This window comes from Carettochelys insculpta, chromosome 13 (assembly GCF_033958435.1).
Source record: "Carettochelys insculpta isolate YL-2023 chromosome 13, ASM3395843v1, whole genome shotgun sequence".
In the NCBI taxonomy this organism is placed as follows: Eukaryota; Metazoa; Chordata; order Testudines; family Carettochelyidae; genus Carettochelys; species Carettochelys insculpta.
The window spans coordinates 31,449,074-31,468,379 of record NC_134149.1 but is presented as its reverse complement, the minus strand read 5'-3'; the positions used below and the strand labels follow the sequence as shown (position 1 = coordinate 31,468,379).

The 19,306-nt window shown below is 40.1% G+C and overlaps 1 protein-coding gene across 2 annotated transcripts in view; it reads right to left on the bottom strand.

Moving 5' to 3' along the window:
- The window catches only part of DACH2 (dachshund family transcription factor 2), a 652,263-nt gene that overhangs the window by 271,151 nt on the left and 361,806 nt on the right, over window positions 1–19,306 (bottom strand). For both annotated transcript variants that reach the window (XM_075007949.1, XM_075007950.1), the window contains exon 2: window positions 15,328–15,443. In XM_075007949.1, coding sequence (XP_074864050.1) covers window positions 15,328–15,443 — 116 coding nt within the window. The remainder of the gene's footprint in view (window positions 1–15,327; window positions 15,444–19,306) is intronic.

Genomic DNA, 19,306 nt, shown 5'->3' with positions numbered 1-19,306 from the left:
GTGTGGCTTGGTGCGGCTACACAGGTCCTTTTTGAAAGGACCCCGCTCCTTTCGAAATCCCCTTATTCCCGAGAGGAATAAGGGGATTTCGAAATGGATGGGGTCCTTTCGAAAAGGACTCCCGTGTAGCCGTGCCGAGCCGTGCGCTTTTGAAAGCAGTGCTTTCGAAGTGCTGCAGCTGGAAGCGTCCTAATGCTAATGAAGCACTGAATATTCAATTCAGTGCTTCATTAGTAATCTTCGAAATGGCCATTTGCATGGCCATTTTGAAGTTTTGGCCCAGTGTGACCACAGCCTTGGGGTAGAGACCTGAAGGCAGACACTAAAAAGACAGGATACACCTGGTCAGAACTGGAAAAGATTGCCCAGGACAGAGGACACTGGCAAATGGTTGTCAATGGCCTATGCTCCAAGATGTAGGAGTAGACGAGGCTACAACTACTACTCCCATCATGAAATGAGTGTTGTACTTTGGAGATTATTTTCTTTGCAAAGAATTTTGGGGATGAATTCAGTGCTTGCTAAACAGTCTCGCCTGATAGCCCATGGGGACTGAAGTTCTGCAGTTATCCTTAGACCAGGTACAACATGACAGCAGAAGCACAAACTGTTCTATACAGCCCCATAACCATGCCTCAGCCTTAACTGGAGACAGCCATCTCCAAGGCCATTTCTACACAGGCCACTTTCTTTGAAAGTGGCATGGTAATACATGGCCCGAAATATGCTAGTAAGGCACGGATGCAAATTCCCCATGCCTCATTAGCATACGGTCACATGATTTGGATTTCAGAAGCCCGTTCTTCTGGACTCCAAAATGCCGTGTAGAAGCGCAACCCCCGGGGGAGCTTCCAGAAGGAAGTCCTTCTTCCGGAGGCCCTTTCTTCCTGAAAATTTTTGGGAAGAGGCCTCCAGAAGAAGGACTTCCTTCTGGAAGACCCCACGGGGGCTGCGCTTCTAAACAGAGTTTTGGAGTCCAGAAGAACAGTCTTCTGGGCTCCAAATCACGTGACCGTATGCTAATGAGGCATGGGAAACTTGCATCTGTGCCCTCATTAGCATATTTCGGGCCGTGTATTAGAAGCAGCCCAAGAGTGAAAGACTGGTTTAGTATCTATGCCTCTTCAGACACTGGCTGCTCATTTGAGAGCCCTAATTAATAAGGAGAAGTGATTCTGTGGTAGGGACACATTTCCACTGAGCACTTCATATGCCTTATCAGGTTACTTAAGATCACTGACCGAAGACCAACACGTTTCAGATATTCTAGAACAAAAATGGAGTTCAAATTTGTGCCCCACACTTGATATCTCGTAAGCATAACAGAAAGGAAAAATATTAGAGCGTTTCTGAAGTTATCAGGATTGTGTCCTTAAATGCCCAGTGAAATAGGAGGGGGTAGAAGGACAGTTCAATGGATGTGCTCCCCCACAGACTTCTTTGCAAACTTCCATTCTTGGAATCACACCTGCAGTGTAAGATGTGCTCAGAGATACTGCCTCTGTGCATGTAACTTCCCCAAAAGGAACAAGATAAATCAGGGCACTGCTTTTCTGCTTCACTCAACAAAGTTGGTCTTTCTCAGCATGCTGTGCTCTCCTAAGGCATAGGCACAGTGAGCACACTTCTCAGGAGCTTCTGTGAAGCTCTGCCTTACTCCACACAAAAGGCTGTGACTTCATGGCACAGTCTGTCTCAGAACTGTGAAGTTAGCTTGACTGACCCTCTCTCTGGTTATTTGCAGCAGCAATTTTTGTATCTGAATCCAGCCATTCCCTCCCTTCCATCATACATGCAACTGTACTGAAAATTCCAACATAAATGACAATCTTAAAATTCTGAAGTGATAAACAAACATAAATGAGAGATTAAAGTTCTAAGCTGCACATTTAAAGAAATCTGGACATAGACCATCCTTCTCAAAATGGTATAGGTCAACCAGGTCACAATTTGCAGATTTCTGGCATGTAAAATGGAGGGCTTTGGGAAAAAACACACCTCTGTGGAAGTTGTGTTTGTCTAGCTTGTTTTTAAGTGCAAAGTGTTATTGTTAAAGGCTCTGCTTGCAAGTTACAACCAAATCAGTTTTAATGCTCATCTCTCAGGGTTTGGTGTATTTTAATGTCATGTTATCTCTTACATTCATTTGATACTTCTCTTTTATATTTTCTTAACTAAAGTCTGCAGTTCTCTGCTTTGGGTCTCATAATTTGGATCCAAAACAAATCTATTAGCGGTGCAATGTCATGAAGATTATTTATACAATATAGTAGTGAAACAAGGTGAGTGGACTGCACCAAACGATAGGAAGGTAACTTTACTGAGCATTGTGTACCAACATGCAAATGCTTTTTACAACTAGCACTCCAAACTGAAATAAGATTTCAATAGAGCAGAGTAGCATTTAACTGGCAAGCAGACACATGAGACATACAACTAGGCACAAACATTCCAGCTCAGTACAGTTTGAACCTCTCTAATGTGGCATTCTCTTTTCCTGTAATATCCATGGTCCAGCACGGTTTTAGTATACCGGGTGTCCACATATCATGGGTGTGGCCAAGTTTCCAGCAGTCCCATAAAGTTTGTTTACAGACACCAGTCCTGGCTCTCAGTGTTCTATACTGTTGTTTAGCTGTAAGTTACCCCTAAATGTCTTCTAAGAACCCAGTAAGCAGAGGAAGCACTGATAATAATGCTAGACAATATTGATCTCCCATGGTTCAGCAAATTCTCTGGTTCAGCATTAGTCTGTCCCAAGTTGCCATACTAGAGTGGTTCAACCCGTACTGACGTTATGGGCTAAGTTGGATAATACAATGTGACCAGAGAAGAGGACTAAGAAATAGCTGTGTTTTCTTTATGGTTTTTTCAAAATTACCTTTTGTTAGAAGTATACACTGAATAAAAGCTGTTGTCATGAAAAGTATGGCTTTCATTTAATCAATGTTTACCCAAATCTCTGACTTCTTGTATACAATAAGATCAGCAAATAAAATCAAACAACATCTCTAGAAAAATATAGGGTAAATGATTTCTGGAAAGATTATTTATGTAACTCACATCTCTAAACAACAACAACAAAATCCCATTTCCACTAAAAGCCAACGTGGCAAAACATCAAATCTTTTCACCATTCAGAATGAGAGCAAATGACTGTTGGCATACATAGGCTGTCAGAAAATCAAGTTCTCCACACTTATTTGCAAGTCTACGCCATGAATATACTTCAGGTAAAAATGAAAAGGTAACCGTTAACATTGATGTTGATAGTTAAGATTAATCAAGATCAAATAGTCTTGGATCCCAAGAAAGCCTTCCCACAGAATTCTTAGACATGTAGACTATTATTTTTCCAGCAGATTAATTTATTGTATTTTTATTGAGTGAAGACCTACATCTTATTTGCAGCCTGATAATGCAGTGGTAAATTATAACAAATGTAATATTAAACATTTCAAGATAAATATTTGCTTTATCTAATTTGAATTTTGTAATTTTTAACGTGAATATTTATTTGCATCAAAAGCAGATAAGCGTGGGCATTACTTTTACTGGTTCTACATTGTAAAGGGAGTATGGCTATCAGACAAGCAATTTCCACTACAGACATTATCACTTTGTCTATGCCTAGATTACAGTGATTACAGATATCTTCTGACAAAACCTCTGTCAAAAGATTGCGGCCAAACTGCTAAGTGGCTCGCAAGATTGCCCAGCTGCTTTTGTGATAAAATGGCCAACTAGAAGCACAGCCCTGTCTGTTGACAGAGGGCCCCCTGGAACATCCAGACTGGCTTTCTCTTGACAGATCTCTGTCGACAGAGGCATTATGCCTTGTGAGAAGTGGGATAAGACTGTCGACAAGTGTGCTGCGTTCTGTTGATTTACTGTCGACAGAATGCCTTGGGAATGCCTTGTCGACAAAACCCTCTAGGCTGTGTCTACACTTGGCCAAAATTTTGAAAGAGCCATGCTAATGGCCAAATCGGAGAATACTAATGAGGCACTGAAATGAACCAGTGCCTCATTAGCATGCTGCTGGCTGCAGCGTTTTGATAGCGCACAACTTGTCTGCATGGGGCCCTTTTGAAAGGACCCCGCAAAAGTCAAAATCCCCTCAGCTGATAGGAGGAAGGGGATTTTGACATTTGCAGGGTCCTTTCGAAAAGGGCCGCATGTGGATGAGCCACGCATAATTGAAATGCGGCACTTCAAAATGCCACAGCCAGCAGTATCCTAATGAGGTGCTGAATATTCATTTCAGTGACTCATTAGTATTCTCGGATTTGGCCATTAGCATGGCCCTTTTGAAATTTTGGCCAAGTGTAGAAGGAGCTCTAGTGTAGATATCGCCTACGATTTTTCATTACAAGAGTTGTTTTCTATTCATTTGAAAAGAACTGAAGCCATCAATTGTCAAAGTACTCAAGCATGTGTCATCCCAATTAAGGCACTACGTACTTAATTTTACTATAGACTACAGAGCTCTACACAGCCTCTTGAGGAGAACTGATATTAAATTAACAATATTATCTAGGTATGATATTCCATTACATGGAATTAATTGAAGAGCATGAAATACCACTAAGAAAACTCCTGCATTTAAATATGGTATGTGTTAGGGCATTTGTTTTGTTCCCTATTTGAATTTTCTAGACAATTTGCCAGAGTATTTTAATTACAGATGTTCACAATTTTGGCAAAACAGTTATCAAACTTTTCTACAGAAATCTTACTACTCAAATCTAATTTAGATACAGAGAAAGATATTAAAGACCATATTATTTGAACAGGTTGGATTTAGACACTACAAATAGATGGCTACCTATATTCTTTTTCTCCACAAATCAACATTTTCCTTTAACCACATTATCTCTTTGAGGTATCATAACAGCAACTGTCAAACCTTTAATGAAAAGTTTACAATTTTGTTTATTTAAGTGATTGTTTATTTAAATTTTGGTTTACATCTCATTGCACTCAAGCCACTGAAAACAGAATTAAATGACTAAGGATACAATGGGCCTATCTGTCCTTTGTGAAGCACCACTAAAATCAATTTGTCTGACACCGCAAACACCACTGAAGTGACAAAGGCATTATATCCCTTTTTCTGTAATGTTATACCCAGCTGTTTTCAGAGCACTGTTTTAGCACATATTCCCAAACAATGGAAAATCAGGATTCGGTATGATCTTCCCAAAGCATCTCCAGAATATGACATTGCTCAGTTCGTCTACAAGTGGATTATCATGCTAGAGTGCATTTGATGAACCTCAAGACCAGCTGAGTCAATAACTTGATCCCTATTATTGTCAGTGGACAATGTCTCAATGCCATCTTAACTGCAATTAATTTAGACATTTAATCAAAGCTAGTATAACTCCTAGAACTAAGAGTTAAGCTATTACCAACAGTTTGAGATTCTTAAAGGAACAATGTCAAGACATTTAAATGCCCCTCTACTTGTGTCTTTTACTTTAATGCTTTATTAATAGGAAGGAAAATCTAATCCTGAATCCAAGTATTTTTGTTTAACTTAGTGTTGCTAACAAAATAAAACCCAAATAGCACCACTGTCCAGACTCAATATTCTTGTTGCTACTGAAGCAGTCATCCAGACAAGAAAAGGAGCTCAAATTAGCAAGCATTTCTTCAGAGCTTTGCAGATGCCATGGCTAACCTTACCTCTATTTATGATCGTTCTGAATAATAGGTTATATAGAAAAGAAACATTGTCAAGTCCACTGGTTTCCCCATAAGAAACAAAGCATGAGCCTTAGGGAGAGGAGACATATCTACTAAATGGAAAAGGACGAACCCATTAATAAGTAACAAATTTATTATCAATCTGCTAAGAACCATGTAGAAAAATAAAGATTACATATAATTTAAAACTTGGCTTGTTATTAATTTATCTACTTAGGCATGTGAAGAAACTTTCTAGCCTTTTACTAAATTTATGACCTATCCAATCTACAGCTATTTTACAAAGCATCTAGACACAGCATCATACAAGGACCTGTAAGAAATTTCCGTAAGAAGCCACCAAACAAGATGAAACATCCATGATTAAGAATTTTGTTACCATCTCAAAACAGGGGATAAGTTTCCCAAACAGTTCACTGATATTACCAAATCTGGCTAAGCTGAGACCAGACAACGAGTGAATATTGAGCGTGCTCAGCTCTCCTGCCTGTTCTCAACTCAAAACCAAACAATGCTGACCATAATGGCTGCGTTTCATTCTGAGTTTTATGATCTCAAAGGAGGCATGAATTCAGGAGAATCAAAACCAAAACAGATTTGCAAAAAATTCTGTGAAATAGGCTATCAAGTTTTGTACCTTTCTGACATTTATTAGCTGAAACCATGTTTAATTAAGTTATTTTTTTTAAGAAACTGAGCTTTAACAATATACTTTTGGGCAGGCTGAGGCTCAGACTCTTAAGCTGTGTCTACACAACCAAGTTACCTCATAATAACAGCAATTATTTCAAAATAACTTTGGCAGCATCTAAATTACACAAATGCTCTTTCAAAATAAATTTGAAATAGCCAGAGCATTATTCCGATTCCTGTAAAACTCATTCCATGAGGAATAATGCCTGAAACAGGCATTAAGCCATGGAATAGCGCTATTTGGAAATAAGCCACAATGGGCACCAATGTCACTATTTCGAAATACAGCTATGGACCTGGAAGTGCTATTTCGAAACAGCTGTTTCAAAATGCATTCTGTGTGTGGACATGTTATTTCAAAATACAATATTTCAAAACATCTTATTTCAGAATAGAGCCACCATGTAGATACAGCCTTACTTATAGGTGCAATATGCATCTGTTCAATTTGTCCCTGTAAACCAGCAACAGATCCTGAAAATGTGGCCCTTAATGATAGATAAAACAAAATGGAAAGGGAAATTTGAGTCACTGGGTATGTTTTTTTCCCCCCCCAAGATATCATTGCTCTTGTAAGGAGTTGCACTTTAAGTATTAATGACTAGGTGTTTTTGTTTTTTGTTTTTAATACTGCTCTCGTTCTGCATTCTCCATATACTCAGCACTCCCATTCATTACAGAGAATGTATCCTTCACAGAAAGCTGTAGGCATCAGCATTTTGATTTGTGAATTTGGGATCAAATACTAGGGTATTTATGAATACTTACACATGCAACAGATGCAGCAAGGACTGTCACTCTCGTGTGGGCCTTCACAGTCACAGTCCATGCTGCAAATGATGCTCCCAAATGGAACTACGAAGGGCGCGATCCATAGTCTACGTAGACGGAAGGATGCTACTACTACTACTACTATGAATACTGTATACACAGAATTTGATTTTAAAATTGAGTTAAATTGATGTTTTAATGATCACATGTGCACCTAACATCAATTACTGCACACCAAAATAAAGCAGCAACAGTGGTCAGTTGTACAGTAGATACCTTTCCTACATTATTTACATGTGTTTTTGTTTCTTGGACAATATTCATTTGCTATGATACTGAAGTGAAGAGTTGCTAAGGAAGTATATATATATTTTTTATTATTTGAGAAAAACAGTTTGTTGTACAATTATTTAAGGCGTAATGTGTGAGCATGTCATTGGTATAAAATACTTCTCGTTTTGGGGACACACCAGATGGAATGCAGGGCACGGTGGGACATGCCATTTATCACAATGACAGTGGGTAGGTAGCAGTGATCCTTTCACAGCAGGGGAAGCCAGAACTGCAAATGTGGAACAGCATTAAAAGCTGGACTAGTGGAGTTTGGCAACCCTTGTGCCACTCATTAACTAAATCATATTAATTTATTAGCCATACATTTCAATGTAATTCACTACAGAACTGTCACCACAGTTTATAACTGGAGCATTCCCCACAGGTAGAGAAGTGTAGCAGCCATCTTGATGCAGGACATAGGTCTCTGATTTTTAAAAGATAATAATAATTCAGTCAAGCCAGGTAATGCCAATAACGATAAAGTTGTCCATATTTTTCCTATCTGAAAGGGAGATGAAGAAGAAAATCCATAATGACCAAAAAGAAATAATGGGAAACAATGTAAGTGATCTGCAGAAATGAGATGCAAACATACCTAAATGCTCAGTCTGCTGTGTTGACGGGGACAGTTCACTAATTCATATAATTATTTGCTTCCTTTGCTCCAAGGCCATCTTAAATGGGACACAGAGAATTCACACTTCCCTCATTTTTTGAAAGTGGACATCCAGAAACTTCAGGTGGTGAAAAAAGTCAAAAAATACTCTGTAAATTGACCCTTAGGATATGCTTCTAAAGCAAGCTACTTCCTCTCACAGCCCAATCAGCTCAGCTTCACAGAAAGAATAAAGGAGCTTCTAAAGATTTGGTGCCTTATATAACTTTCTAGTTTGAATAAACACCAGAATGTTCTAACTTTAAGTTTCAACCATTTGAGCCAACGTCACACACTGCTGTTGACCTTCTTGTTGCAGAACACTCTCTTTGGGTGAAAGTCTGCCTAATGCAACTGCCTGTTTATAATGTGAAAATGACGATGTCAACAGAGCTGCTGCAAGCCAAATGGGTGATGAAAATGGTGTTATGTATTTCAAGGGGTGAAATGCAGAAGACTGACTCAAGTCTTGAGAAAGTTGCTGACTGTCTCTCTCCAGTCTCCCAATTTTAGTTGGCCACAGAACACTTTTAAACTCAAAAGAAGTTTGTGGAGCCCCATTCCCAGGCTCCAAGCCCCTCATCCCCCAAGCCTGCCCCCATCTCCAAGCTTTACTCACCTCAGCCTGCCCACCTAGCTCCCAATCCCCAGGCTTAACCTCTCTCAGGCCCAATCCTCTCTATCCCCGGGATCAACCCACTGCAGCCCCAAACCAGCTGGGGAGCCTACACTGGGTGGCCATATGCACTCGGGGGAAGGAAGGCTGGCATGTAGGTGTTCTACTGGTGGGGGTGAGCTGAGCCTCGCCCACTAGAGGAGTGTGGCTGCTTGGGTAGCAGGGTGAGTAAGGGGCTCTCTGTAGCTCCCTGCCCTGCTGTCACTGAAATAATGAAACTAAATTCAGATGGTTTAAGGGCTGGATCCCTGCCAGCTGTGAAACCAATTGAATTTCATTCTACTGTTTCAGGGGTGGCAGGGTGAGGAGCTGCAGAGGAGTCAGTTTTTGTAATGGAATTTCCTTGCTGAACCCTTATTTTCACTTCGTGGAACCCGAGGGTTCCTTGGAACACTAGTTGGGAAACACTGCTCCAGACTGATCTGTCAACTCCTCTATTCACCACAGCAGGTAAAGGTGAAGTACTGTGATTCTGAATGGATAGATCACAGAAAAGAGGGAAGGGTGAATAACAGGAAGGTGTGAATCATGTCATTGCCGAGGGGTAGGTCAGTTTTTTGCCATGCTGAATCAGAGAGCAGAGAAAAATCCGGATGATAGGTTGGAGAGACAGACTGACTCTGGAAAATTTCAAAGCTACTCAAGCAGAATGAATTTGAAATTCCCCATTTGACTCATGAACACACATTTGTTTGTGTGTTTGCTCCAAGATCAAAGGCTCGGTAATTTAAGAAGCGAGAATATAGTGGAGACGTAGGCCTGAGACGGCCCTGAAGAAGAAAGGAGACCTAGGGCAGAAAACTACATTGCACATTTAGAGACAGAGAAGAAAAGCTGAAGCAGCAGAGCCAGAAGTAAGGAATAACATGCTTCCCTGTCAATGGAAAGTGTGTGTTCTTCTCAGGTTGTACCAACTAGCTGCACTCACTCCAGCCATTCTCCAGCCTGGATTGTTCTCCAGTCCTACTGATAGCTTATAAGTGCAGCTGGTTGATTGGCCATGCAAACTGGACAGAGTGTGTCTACCTCCCACGTGGCAGAAAGCTGATGCTGTTTAAAAAAAAAATCTTGTAGGACGCTGGTTAGGACTGTCACTACTTGCAGAAAGGAGAGCCGAGGCCAAACAGCAAATAATGATGTGTGAGAATTTAAGTACCCGAACTGACATGTGACTGGGAGACAATGGGCTAATACCTCTGTGATCACTCCCCAGTTCTATTTTACCAAATGTCACCTTAGTCTTATAACCACCTCACCTCTTTAAACAAGCTTTAAAATGTAGTGTGTTTATTTTGGTTAAAAAGAGAGGAAGAGAAAGAGAGAATTGTTGAAAGCCATTCAGACAGCGCCTGAGAATGAATTAATTTAGTAATAACAGTGAACAGTGGTGTTCTCGTCCATCCTTCCTATTGAAGAAAAAGGGCTAGGTAGGGACCGTCGAATTGAGGACATAGATGCATGGTTACGCAGGTGGTGTCGGAAAGAGGGCTTTGGATTCTTTGATCATGGGATGCTGTTCCAGGCACAAGGATTATTGGGAAGGGATGGGGTCTACCTAACCAAGACAGGAAGGAGCATTTTCACAAGTAGGCTTGCAAACTTAGTGAGGAGAGCTTTAAACTAGGTTCGCTGGGGGAAGGTGACTGAAACCCTGTGGGTAGAAAGGAACTTGGAGGCCGGGAAGAAATGCAAAGAGGAATGTACAACAAAAGTGGACCCTTGGTTCGAGTAGTGAGGGTGGGGAGATTGACTGGTTATCTAAGGTGTTTGTACACCAATGCCAGAAGCCTGGGTAACAAGCAGGAGGAATTAGAAGCCTTGGCACAGTCCAAGAACTATGACTTGACTGGAATAACAGAGAGTTGGTGGGATGACTCGCGTGACTGGAGCGCTGCCATGAAAGGGTATGAACTGTTCAGGAAGAACAGGCAAGGGAGAAAAGGAGGAGGGGATTGCACTGTATGTAAGAGAGCACTATGATTGCTTGGAACTCCAGTACATAGAGGGAGAAAAGCCTGTTGAGAATCTATGGGTCAAGCTTAGTGGTGTAGGCAGCACTGGAGATATGGCGGTTGGTGTCTGCTACAGGCCGCCAAAACAGGATAATGAGGTAGATGATGTAGTACGCGGCTTGACATGCTGCTTTACAAACAAAGAGGAAATAATAGGGAAGGTAGAGGTGGGGGACAACCTGGGAAGCAGTGATCATGAGATGGTAGACTTCAGGATCCTGACCAAAGGAAGGAAAGAGAGCAGCAAATTACACACATTGGACTTCAGAAAAGCAGACTTTGACTTCTTCAGGAACCGGATGGGCAGAATTCCCTGGGATGCTACCATGAAGGGAAAAGGAGTCCACAAAAACTTGCAGTATTTTTAAAGAAGCCCTACTGAAGGTGCAGAAAGAACACAGCAAGATAAGTAAATATGGCAGGAGACCAGACTGGCTTAATGGGGAACTCCTTGGAAAACTTAGGCACAAAAAGGGAGCTTACAAAAAGTGGAAACTTGGACAGATGTCTGGGGAGGGGTATAAACTTATAGTTCATGAATGTAGGGCAGTTATCAGGAAGGCAAAAGCGCAACTTGAATTGCGACTCACGTGGAATATGAAGGATAACAAGAAAAGTTTCTAAAAGCATGTTACCAAGAAGAAGGTGATCAGAGAGGGCGTGGGGCCCCTACTGGATGAGGGAGGTAACCCAGTGACAGATGATGTTGGGAAAGCTGAAGTATTTAATGCTTTCTTTGCCTCTGTCTTCACAGACAAAGACAGCTCCCGGACTAATGCGGTAAGTGATGCATTGTGGGATGAAGGTGGACAGCTTTGGTGGGAAAAGAACAGGTTAGGAGCTATCTAAAAAAGCTAAATGTCCATAAATCGATGGGCCCGGACCTAACTCATCCTAGGGTTCTGAGGGAGTTGGCGTATGTTGTTGACGAGCCCTTGGCCGTTATCTTTGAAAAGTCGTGGAGATCGGGAGAGATCCCGGATGATTGGAAAAAGGCAAATGTGGTGCCCATCTTTAAAAAAGGGAAGAAGGATGATCCAGCGAACTATAGGCCGGTCAGTCTTACATCAGTCCCTGAAAAAATCATGGAAGGGCTCCTCAAGGAAGTCATTTTGAGGCACTTGGAGGAGGGGAGAGTGATCAGGAATAGTCAGCATGGATTCATGAAGGGCAAGTCATGCCTGACCAATCTGATTAGTTTCTACAATGAGATAACTGGCTCTGTGGATAGGGGAAAATCAATGGATGTGATTTTTCTTTACTTTAGCAAAGCTTTTGATACGGTCTCCCACAATATTCTTGTCAGCAAGTTAAAGGAATGTGGATTGGATCACTGAACAGTAAGATGGATAGAAAGCTGGCTAGACGGTTGGACCCACAAGGAAGTGATCAATGGCTCGATGTCGGGATGGTGGTCGGTTTCTAGTTGTTCGGTTCTGGGTCCTGTTCTGTTCAACATATTTATCAATGACCTGGATGAGGGATTGGATTGCACCCTCAGCAAGTTTGCAGATGACACTAAGCAAGGGGGAGAGGTAGATACGCTGGAGGGTGAGGACAGGGTCCAGACTGACTTAGACAAATTGGAAGACTGGGCTGCAAGAAATCTGATGAGGTTCAATAAGGACAAGTGCACAGTCCTGCACTTGGGCCGGAAGAATCTCAAGCATTGCTGCAGGCTGGGGTCTGACTGGCTCGGTAGTAGTTTTGGACAAAAGGACCTGGGAGTTGTAGTGGATGAGAAGATGGACATGAGTCCACAGTGTGCTGTTGTAGCCAAGAAAGCTAATGGCATATTAGGTTGCATCAAGAGGAGCATTGCCAGTAGATCTAGAGAAGTGATTATTCCTCTTTATTCGGCTTTGGTGAGGCCGCATCTGGAGTACTGTATCCAGTTCTGGGCCCCCAATTATAGGAAGGATGTGGATACACTGGAGACGGTCCAGCGGAGGGCGACCAAAATAATTAGGGGGCTGGAGCATATGACTTATGAAGAAAGATTGAGGGAATTGGGACTGTTTAGTCTGCAGAAGAGAAGACTGATGGGGGACTTGATAACAGCCTTCAACGTACTGAAAGGAGGCTGCAGAGAGGCTGGAGAGAGGCTGTTCACAGTGGTCACAGATGGCAGAACACGGAACAATGGTCTCAAGTTGCAGTTGGAAAGGTCCAGGTTGACCATTAGGAAGAACTTGTTCACTAGGAAGGTGGTGAAGCATTGGAATGGTCTACCAAGGGAAGTAGTGGAGTCTCCATCCCTGGAGGTGTTTAAGTCTTGGCTTGACAAAGCCCTGGAGGGGCTGACCTGATGGGTTTGGTCCTGCTTAGAGCAGGGGGCTGGACTCGATGGCTTTTTTAGGTCTCTTCCAGCTCTATTGTTCTATGATTCTATGATTCTATAAACATGTATCAGTAAAGATCACAAAGGCTTCATGTCCTAGATGGCTCATCAAAGTACATATCTCTTATCCCCAGTGAGTGTGGAAATAGCTCTTATAACAAGTACCTTTCTTGCCTTCCTCAAAAATTTCTAAGTCACTTCTTTGAAAAAAAGCTTTGGAGGCAGGGGAACTAAATGAGATGCAGCTACATCAAGTAATTAAAGCTTCAGTCATATTCAGCTTCATTGTTTCAACTTCCCTTAGCTAAAGGAGAAACTCTCCTAGACTCAGCTTTCCCTTGGAGTGCTGCTACACCATTGTCTGGTTTCATAATATTTTCCTGTAGTGCAAAGAATGTGGGGAATACTTTGACCACATAGGTTCTCATTTGATTCACTGAAGGATTTGTACCAGCCCCTCACAATCCTCTTCATTCTGAGCAATATCTGAGTGGAAATAGTTTTTAAAATCTATTTTAGTGTGTGGTTAAATGTCTTTGACTTTTCCCAAAAGACTGTCCAATAATGTGAAGTTTAACCTTTTCAGTTATTTTTCCTGATTTTTTAAAAAACTTTAAAAGCATCTCTTACTACTTTTTATGGACAGAGTAGCACAACAGGGGCACACTGAGCCACTTGAATATTATTTTGCTATGCACACAATGCATCCTGGGGTCCTAAAACATTACCACTTTAATCCAACATGCCTTTTGCATAACTTTAGATCCTTTTTGCAAAAACATTTGTCAACAATTGGCAACAATTTATCAACACTGGTTGTCTCTTGTACATATTGCCATCAGTTGAGAACAAATAAAACAGAATATATAAAACACTCGGTCTGGGAAGGATCAATATTGTATTTGTAGAATTCTAATTAAAAATGTGTTTATGAAAATCAGTCTTCAGGATGAATGCATAATTCTAGAAATTCACTACAGTTCAAATGAATTATTAATCACACATTATTATGATCAGACAACAGACTGGGACCTACTGAACCTGGGAGGGTGAATCTTACAAAATGCTTCCAAATTTTGAGTATGTTTAAAGCAATTATTAATGTTAATATTACTCAAGAAAATTCATTCCTGTTTCCATCTACCTCATGAGGAACTTTACTGTACCCACGGGGTACAGAGAACTGAAATTCTTCACTCATTTCTCACTTATTGCGCAATGGGACATGGGAAGATTTAAGCCTCTGATCCTGAAACTCCTTGTCTGTGTCTGCAGGGGCACTGCTGTGCTCTTACATGTGCCCACAGAGCTCAAAGGGACAGTGCAGCAGTTCACCCTTGTGCAAGAAGTTACAGGATCAAGACCTACGTTACTGTGTTTCAGGCATTCCCTTACGAGCCACGTAAGGGCTTAGAAGAGCTTATGCATTTCAGTTACAGTCTGTCCCATCAAACTTCTAAATGTCTCCTACATTGATTACATTCTACTGTATGTTAATTAGGTTGTGTGCTGTTGACCTAATTATCAAATAAACATGCACATTGCACTAGCACTTGGTGCCATGGTAACAAAAAGCTGTTACTGAACTTTAAGTTATTTAAGCTGTTAATGCACATTGTCTTAATATCAGAATAGCAGCAAAACATTATTAATGATGTAGTATTTCAGGTGTATTTACAGTCAACAGGTGGGATTATTAAGCTATTATTTAATATTGTGATACTAAATTAGCAGTACTAAAACAGAACCTCATGATCATCTGCATTTGGTTTCATTCATCTTTTTCATGACCATGGCTCCCATAGGTAGTGTGACAAGTTTTATGTCTTCCTAACCTCAACAAATAATTTGAGAGCATGTATACTAGCCACCACGTTTATATAAAATAACTTATTTAACAGAATTTCCTTTACGGAAACAATACTTAATAAAGAATTAAACTACAAATCCATTAAATTTTAGTCACTGCAGCAACCACACAGTTTGCATGAATACTCAAAAAATCCAATAACATAACCTCTGGTAAGACTTGAAAAGCCCTGAAGGACATGACATTTGGATCAATATTAGTTTATTTCAACTGCTGTGCAGTATGAAGGGTCCAGGCTGATCACCTGATGGATTTTATTACCTGTGGGGGAGATAAGTCCTGGCGATAACAGGCCTGGGACTCCATGGGGCAGAAGACGTGCATTTTCTTGTATCGCAACTCCCAGAGACCGCTTGGGGGGCCTTCCTGGCCGGGAGCTGTTGAAATACAAATAGGATACATTTTTAATTTATTTTCTTTGTTTCCTTAATGTATGTTGCATTGATTAGTTGTATTGTATTGACTGGAAACGTATGAACCATACACTTTTATAATTCTCTCTCTCTCTCTCTGAAGAAGACATTCTAGCCTAGGAGAAAAGGGCCACTTCTGGAAAATTAAACATGAAGGTGTAGTACCGTACTCAAATGATCCATCAGTGAAATACTGAGTAACATGTACAGTTGCAGAACTATGGACTCAAAGTGATATGGAGTGATTCTGTGTTAAATGGAAGAGGTAAGAGATTTTAGAACTAAATCACTAGGCTGGGAACAAGAACATTATGACTTCCAATCCTGGCTCTGCTGCTGACTTTATGTGAAGCCTTCAGCTGGTCATTTAAACATTTTTCAATATGCACAGTAGGGTACATGTGCCTCACAGTGGTGCTGCAAAATTTGTTGACTTATTTTAACAGAATTCTCTGAGATTATACCTACTTCAGTAGTAAGGGTTATTTTGCAGACTGCTGTCTCCAAATTAGGGCAACAGCATGTAAATAGTGATAGGATGACCTGAATCCTCCCTGAAGATACTTGTACATGACAATTCCACCAACAACTTTAAAAACAAACAAACAAACAAACTTCAAGGATCTGGATAATCATTGGACACTTAAGAGTGGACATTCCTGTGTTGCGTGGAAAGATGTTCAGGAAAGGGAGGTAGAGGAATGGACAGGAAGCTAGAAGGAATTAATACATTTTGCGTTCATGTCTCAGTTTCTTGCTTTTTCAGTCCCAGTTTCCCTTTGTTACAAAGTGGTGTTTTTGACTGCTACATAAGGGCTAAGATAATAGTACTGACCCAATCTGGCAAATTCTGACATTTCTCTCCCTAGCTGGAATGAATTGTGGATAAAATTTTAATACATAATGTAAAGAAGTAAAAGATCTATTTATCTGATCCATTCATCCACTTCCCTAACACAGTTTGTGTGTCTGGATTATCCCTCTGCAGCTGTCACCACAATAAAGATCTACAGACCAAAAGCCATTGGAAACATCTCTTTCCCACACCAAATAATTAAAATATAAGGTTCGAATGTTTGCAAAGATACTGCAGCTTTTCTTTTGAAAAACAACATTTTACTCTGTTGAATAATAGAGCTTTTGACAATAAACTGTGGAACACTGTATAAAACAATCAAGCTGCAACAATAAATTAGCTTAAAATAGACAGCATATCCAAAAAAGACTTCTGGTTCACAAAAAAATTTCAGTTAAAGTTCACTCTATCAACTTTGCAGTGGCAAAGCTCTCCATCAGTGTGAAACAAACTCTCTGTTTAAATGAAGATAGCTTCCAGCACCACGACACAGAGGTACCATTACCCTGCTTATTTTTCACACAGTGTCATAGTGTTATTTTGGTTTATTGTACATCAAACGAGCAGAAAATCATTCTTTCTGGTTTATTATTTTTGCTCTATAAATCATCCTTACTTTTCTTTTTAGCTTTCCCTTAGGTAGATTTAAATTTTACTTTATTGAGTGCCTTTTCCCTACTGGCTGTGTCTACACTTGCATTCCTCCTTCAAAAGAGGCATGCAAATGAAGAAAATCAAACATGCACATGAGATGCAGGTTTACATAACTGGGGCCTCAGTTGCACATTCTTCTTTTGAAAGAAGAAAAGCAGTGTAGACGCAGCTCTTTTGAAAGTAAACCCCATCTGCGAAAGAACCCTTCTTCCCATAAAAAAGGGAAGAGCTCTTTCAAAGATGCAGTTTACTTTCTAAAGAGCTGTGTCTACCCTGCTTTTCTTATTTTGAAAGAAGCTCTTTCAAAAGAAGAATATGCAAATGAGATGACAGATACTTAAATCTGCGCCTCATTTGCACTGTCAATTTCCCCTATTTGCATGCCTCTTTCGAAAGAGGAATGCAAGTATAGACACAGCCTTTGTGTTTACCTTGTTTAAGGGAGTTCTATCACCATGCTGGAGTAGTTCTGAAATTAAATCTACTGTCAAGTTCAGATAATCATAAGCGTGGAAGAGAAAGATATTAGTAAGGTACATGAAATTCAGACCAATTTTTTTAATAATCTCTTTGCTCCAAAAAGGACAGCATTATGCAGATTTACTAAGTAATCTATATAATTTCCCACTGTATTCTTGCCTCCATTTCACTATTACTATATCATGCTAAGTTCAGTTAAACATTTTTCTTCTGTACTACATGTACTTCTTCCCATATTAAATAAGTAATCTTTTAACATGTAACATACAGGCCATGTCTACACTTGCACAAAACTTTGAAATGGCCATGCAAATCACCATTTCAAAGATTACTAATGAGGTGCTGAAATGCATATTCAGCATCTCATTAGCATGACACCAACCACGGGTCTTCAAAACTGCCTCATTTCACTCCTGTATGGCTCGTCCAGATGGGGGTCCTTTCGAAAAGGAGCCCTATCTGGACAAGCCGCATGAGAGCAAAACGTGGCAATTTTGAAGACCTGTGGCCAGCAGCATGCTAATGAGGCACTGAATATGCATTTCAGCACCCATTTGTAATCTTCAAAATGGCCATTTTGCATGGCCATTGCAAAGATTTCTCTTAGTGTAGACGTAGCCACACACAAAACGTCATGGGCATGCTATACTACACCCTACGTTTTCATGTCTAAAATATCTATTGACTAGTCCAGGTAGAGAAATCATTCAGTATATTTCATATAAAAGTAGGATGAAAGATAAAATTAAGCACAGATTGTAGGCTTTGTTCAGCAAAAGCAATTGTTATTATTTGAGTTATAAAAGTATACATAAAAGGTGCCCATCTAGCATTCTAAGCGCATTTGAACTTAAAACTAATCAACTAATATTAGCAGCATTGTTCACTGATAACCCACAACAAAGCTCAACCCTCAACATAAGATTTATAAAACTTCCCACCTCAGCCTCAACAAGCATTTCACATAAATAGCATTTTAATAAAAAAGCTCTTGAAATCTAAATATACTCAGTTCTGGGGAGGATGTTTGGATTTTTGTCCTGATCCTACATTTTTTTTTTAAATATAATTGTAATTTTACTCACGTGAACAGTTGCTTTCACAGAACAGCCCACAAGACTAAATGCTTGCAAGGTCAGACCCTTAAACATTTCTCAGCACTGTTTGCTACACAAATACCACAAGCAAAAATGAAACTCATGAGTCATTTGTCATTAACTAAGCTGCACAATGTGTCAACGCTAAACAAAAGTAAATGCTGAAAAATGAATTACCTGATTTCTTGCTTGCACTAAAAGTTTTCCTGACTTTTAAAGGTCTACTCACAGAAATACTGTGGGCATGACTTGACCCTTAGATTTTCCAGTGCTTTTTTTGGTTTTGATGCTTTCTGCTCTTTCTAAAAACAGATAAGGAAATCTATTTGATTTTGTTAAAGACATTAGATATAGTTTTTAATCTGTTCATCTTTTAGCAAATACTAGAATAGTAATAAAGCAACTTAGACCCAGTTATGATCATACCTGCACACTTCTAACCTTATTGATTTTAGTGACATTATTCCAAATTTGCAATAGTCTAAAAAGACCAAAATCCAGACCAGTGTCACTAATTTTAATATTAAAGTTTAATGTACACATTATTGTCTAACTGCTATTTATCATTCCTTGCACCTCACTCATTCAACATCTGCCAAAAATTCTGCATGGGATTTAATAATACATTCATTAAGTTTGTATGAAATTAACTGCACTGTACCTGAATGGGGGAGGGGGTGAGTCAGGGGCAAGTGTTGTCCAGGCCTGCAGGAGAAAAGGTAGCAGTGCTTTACAGGTGT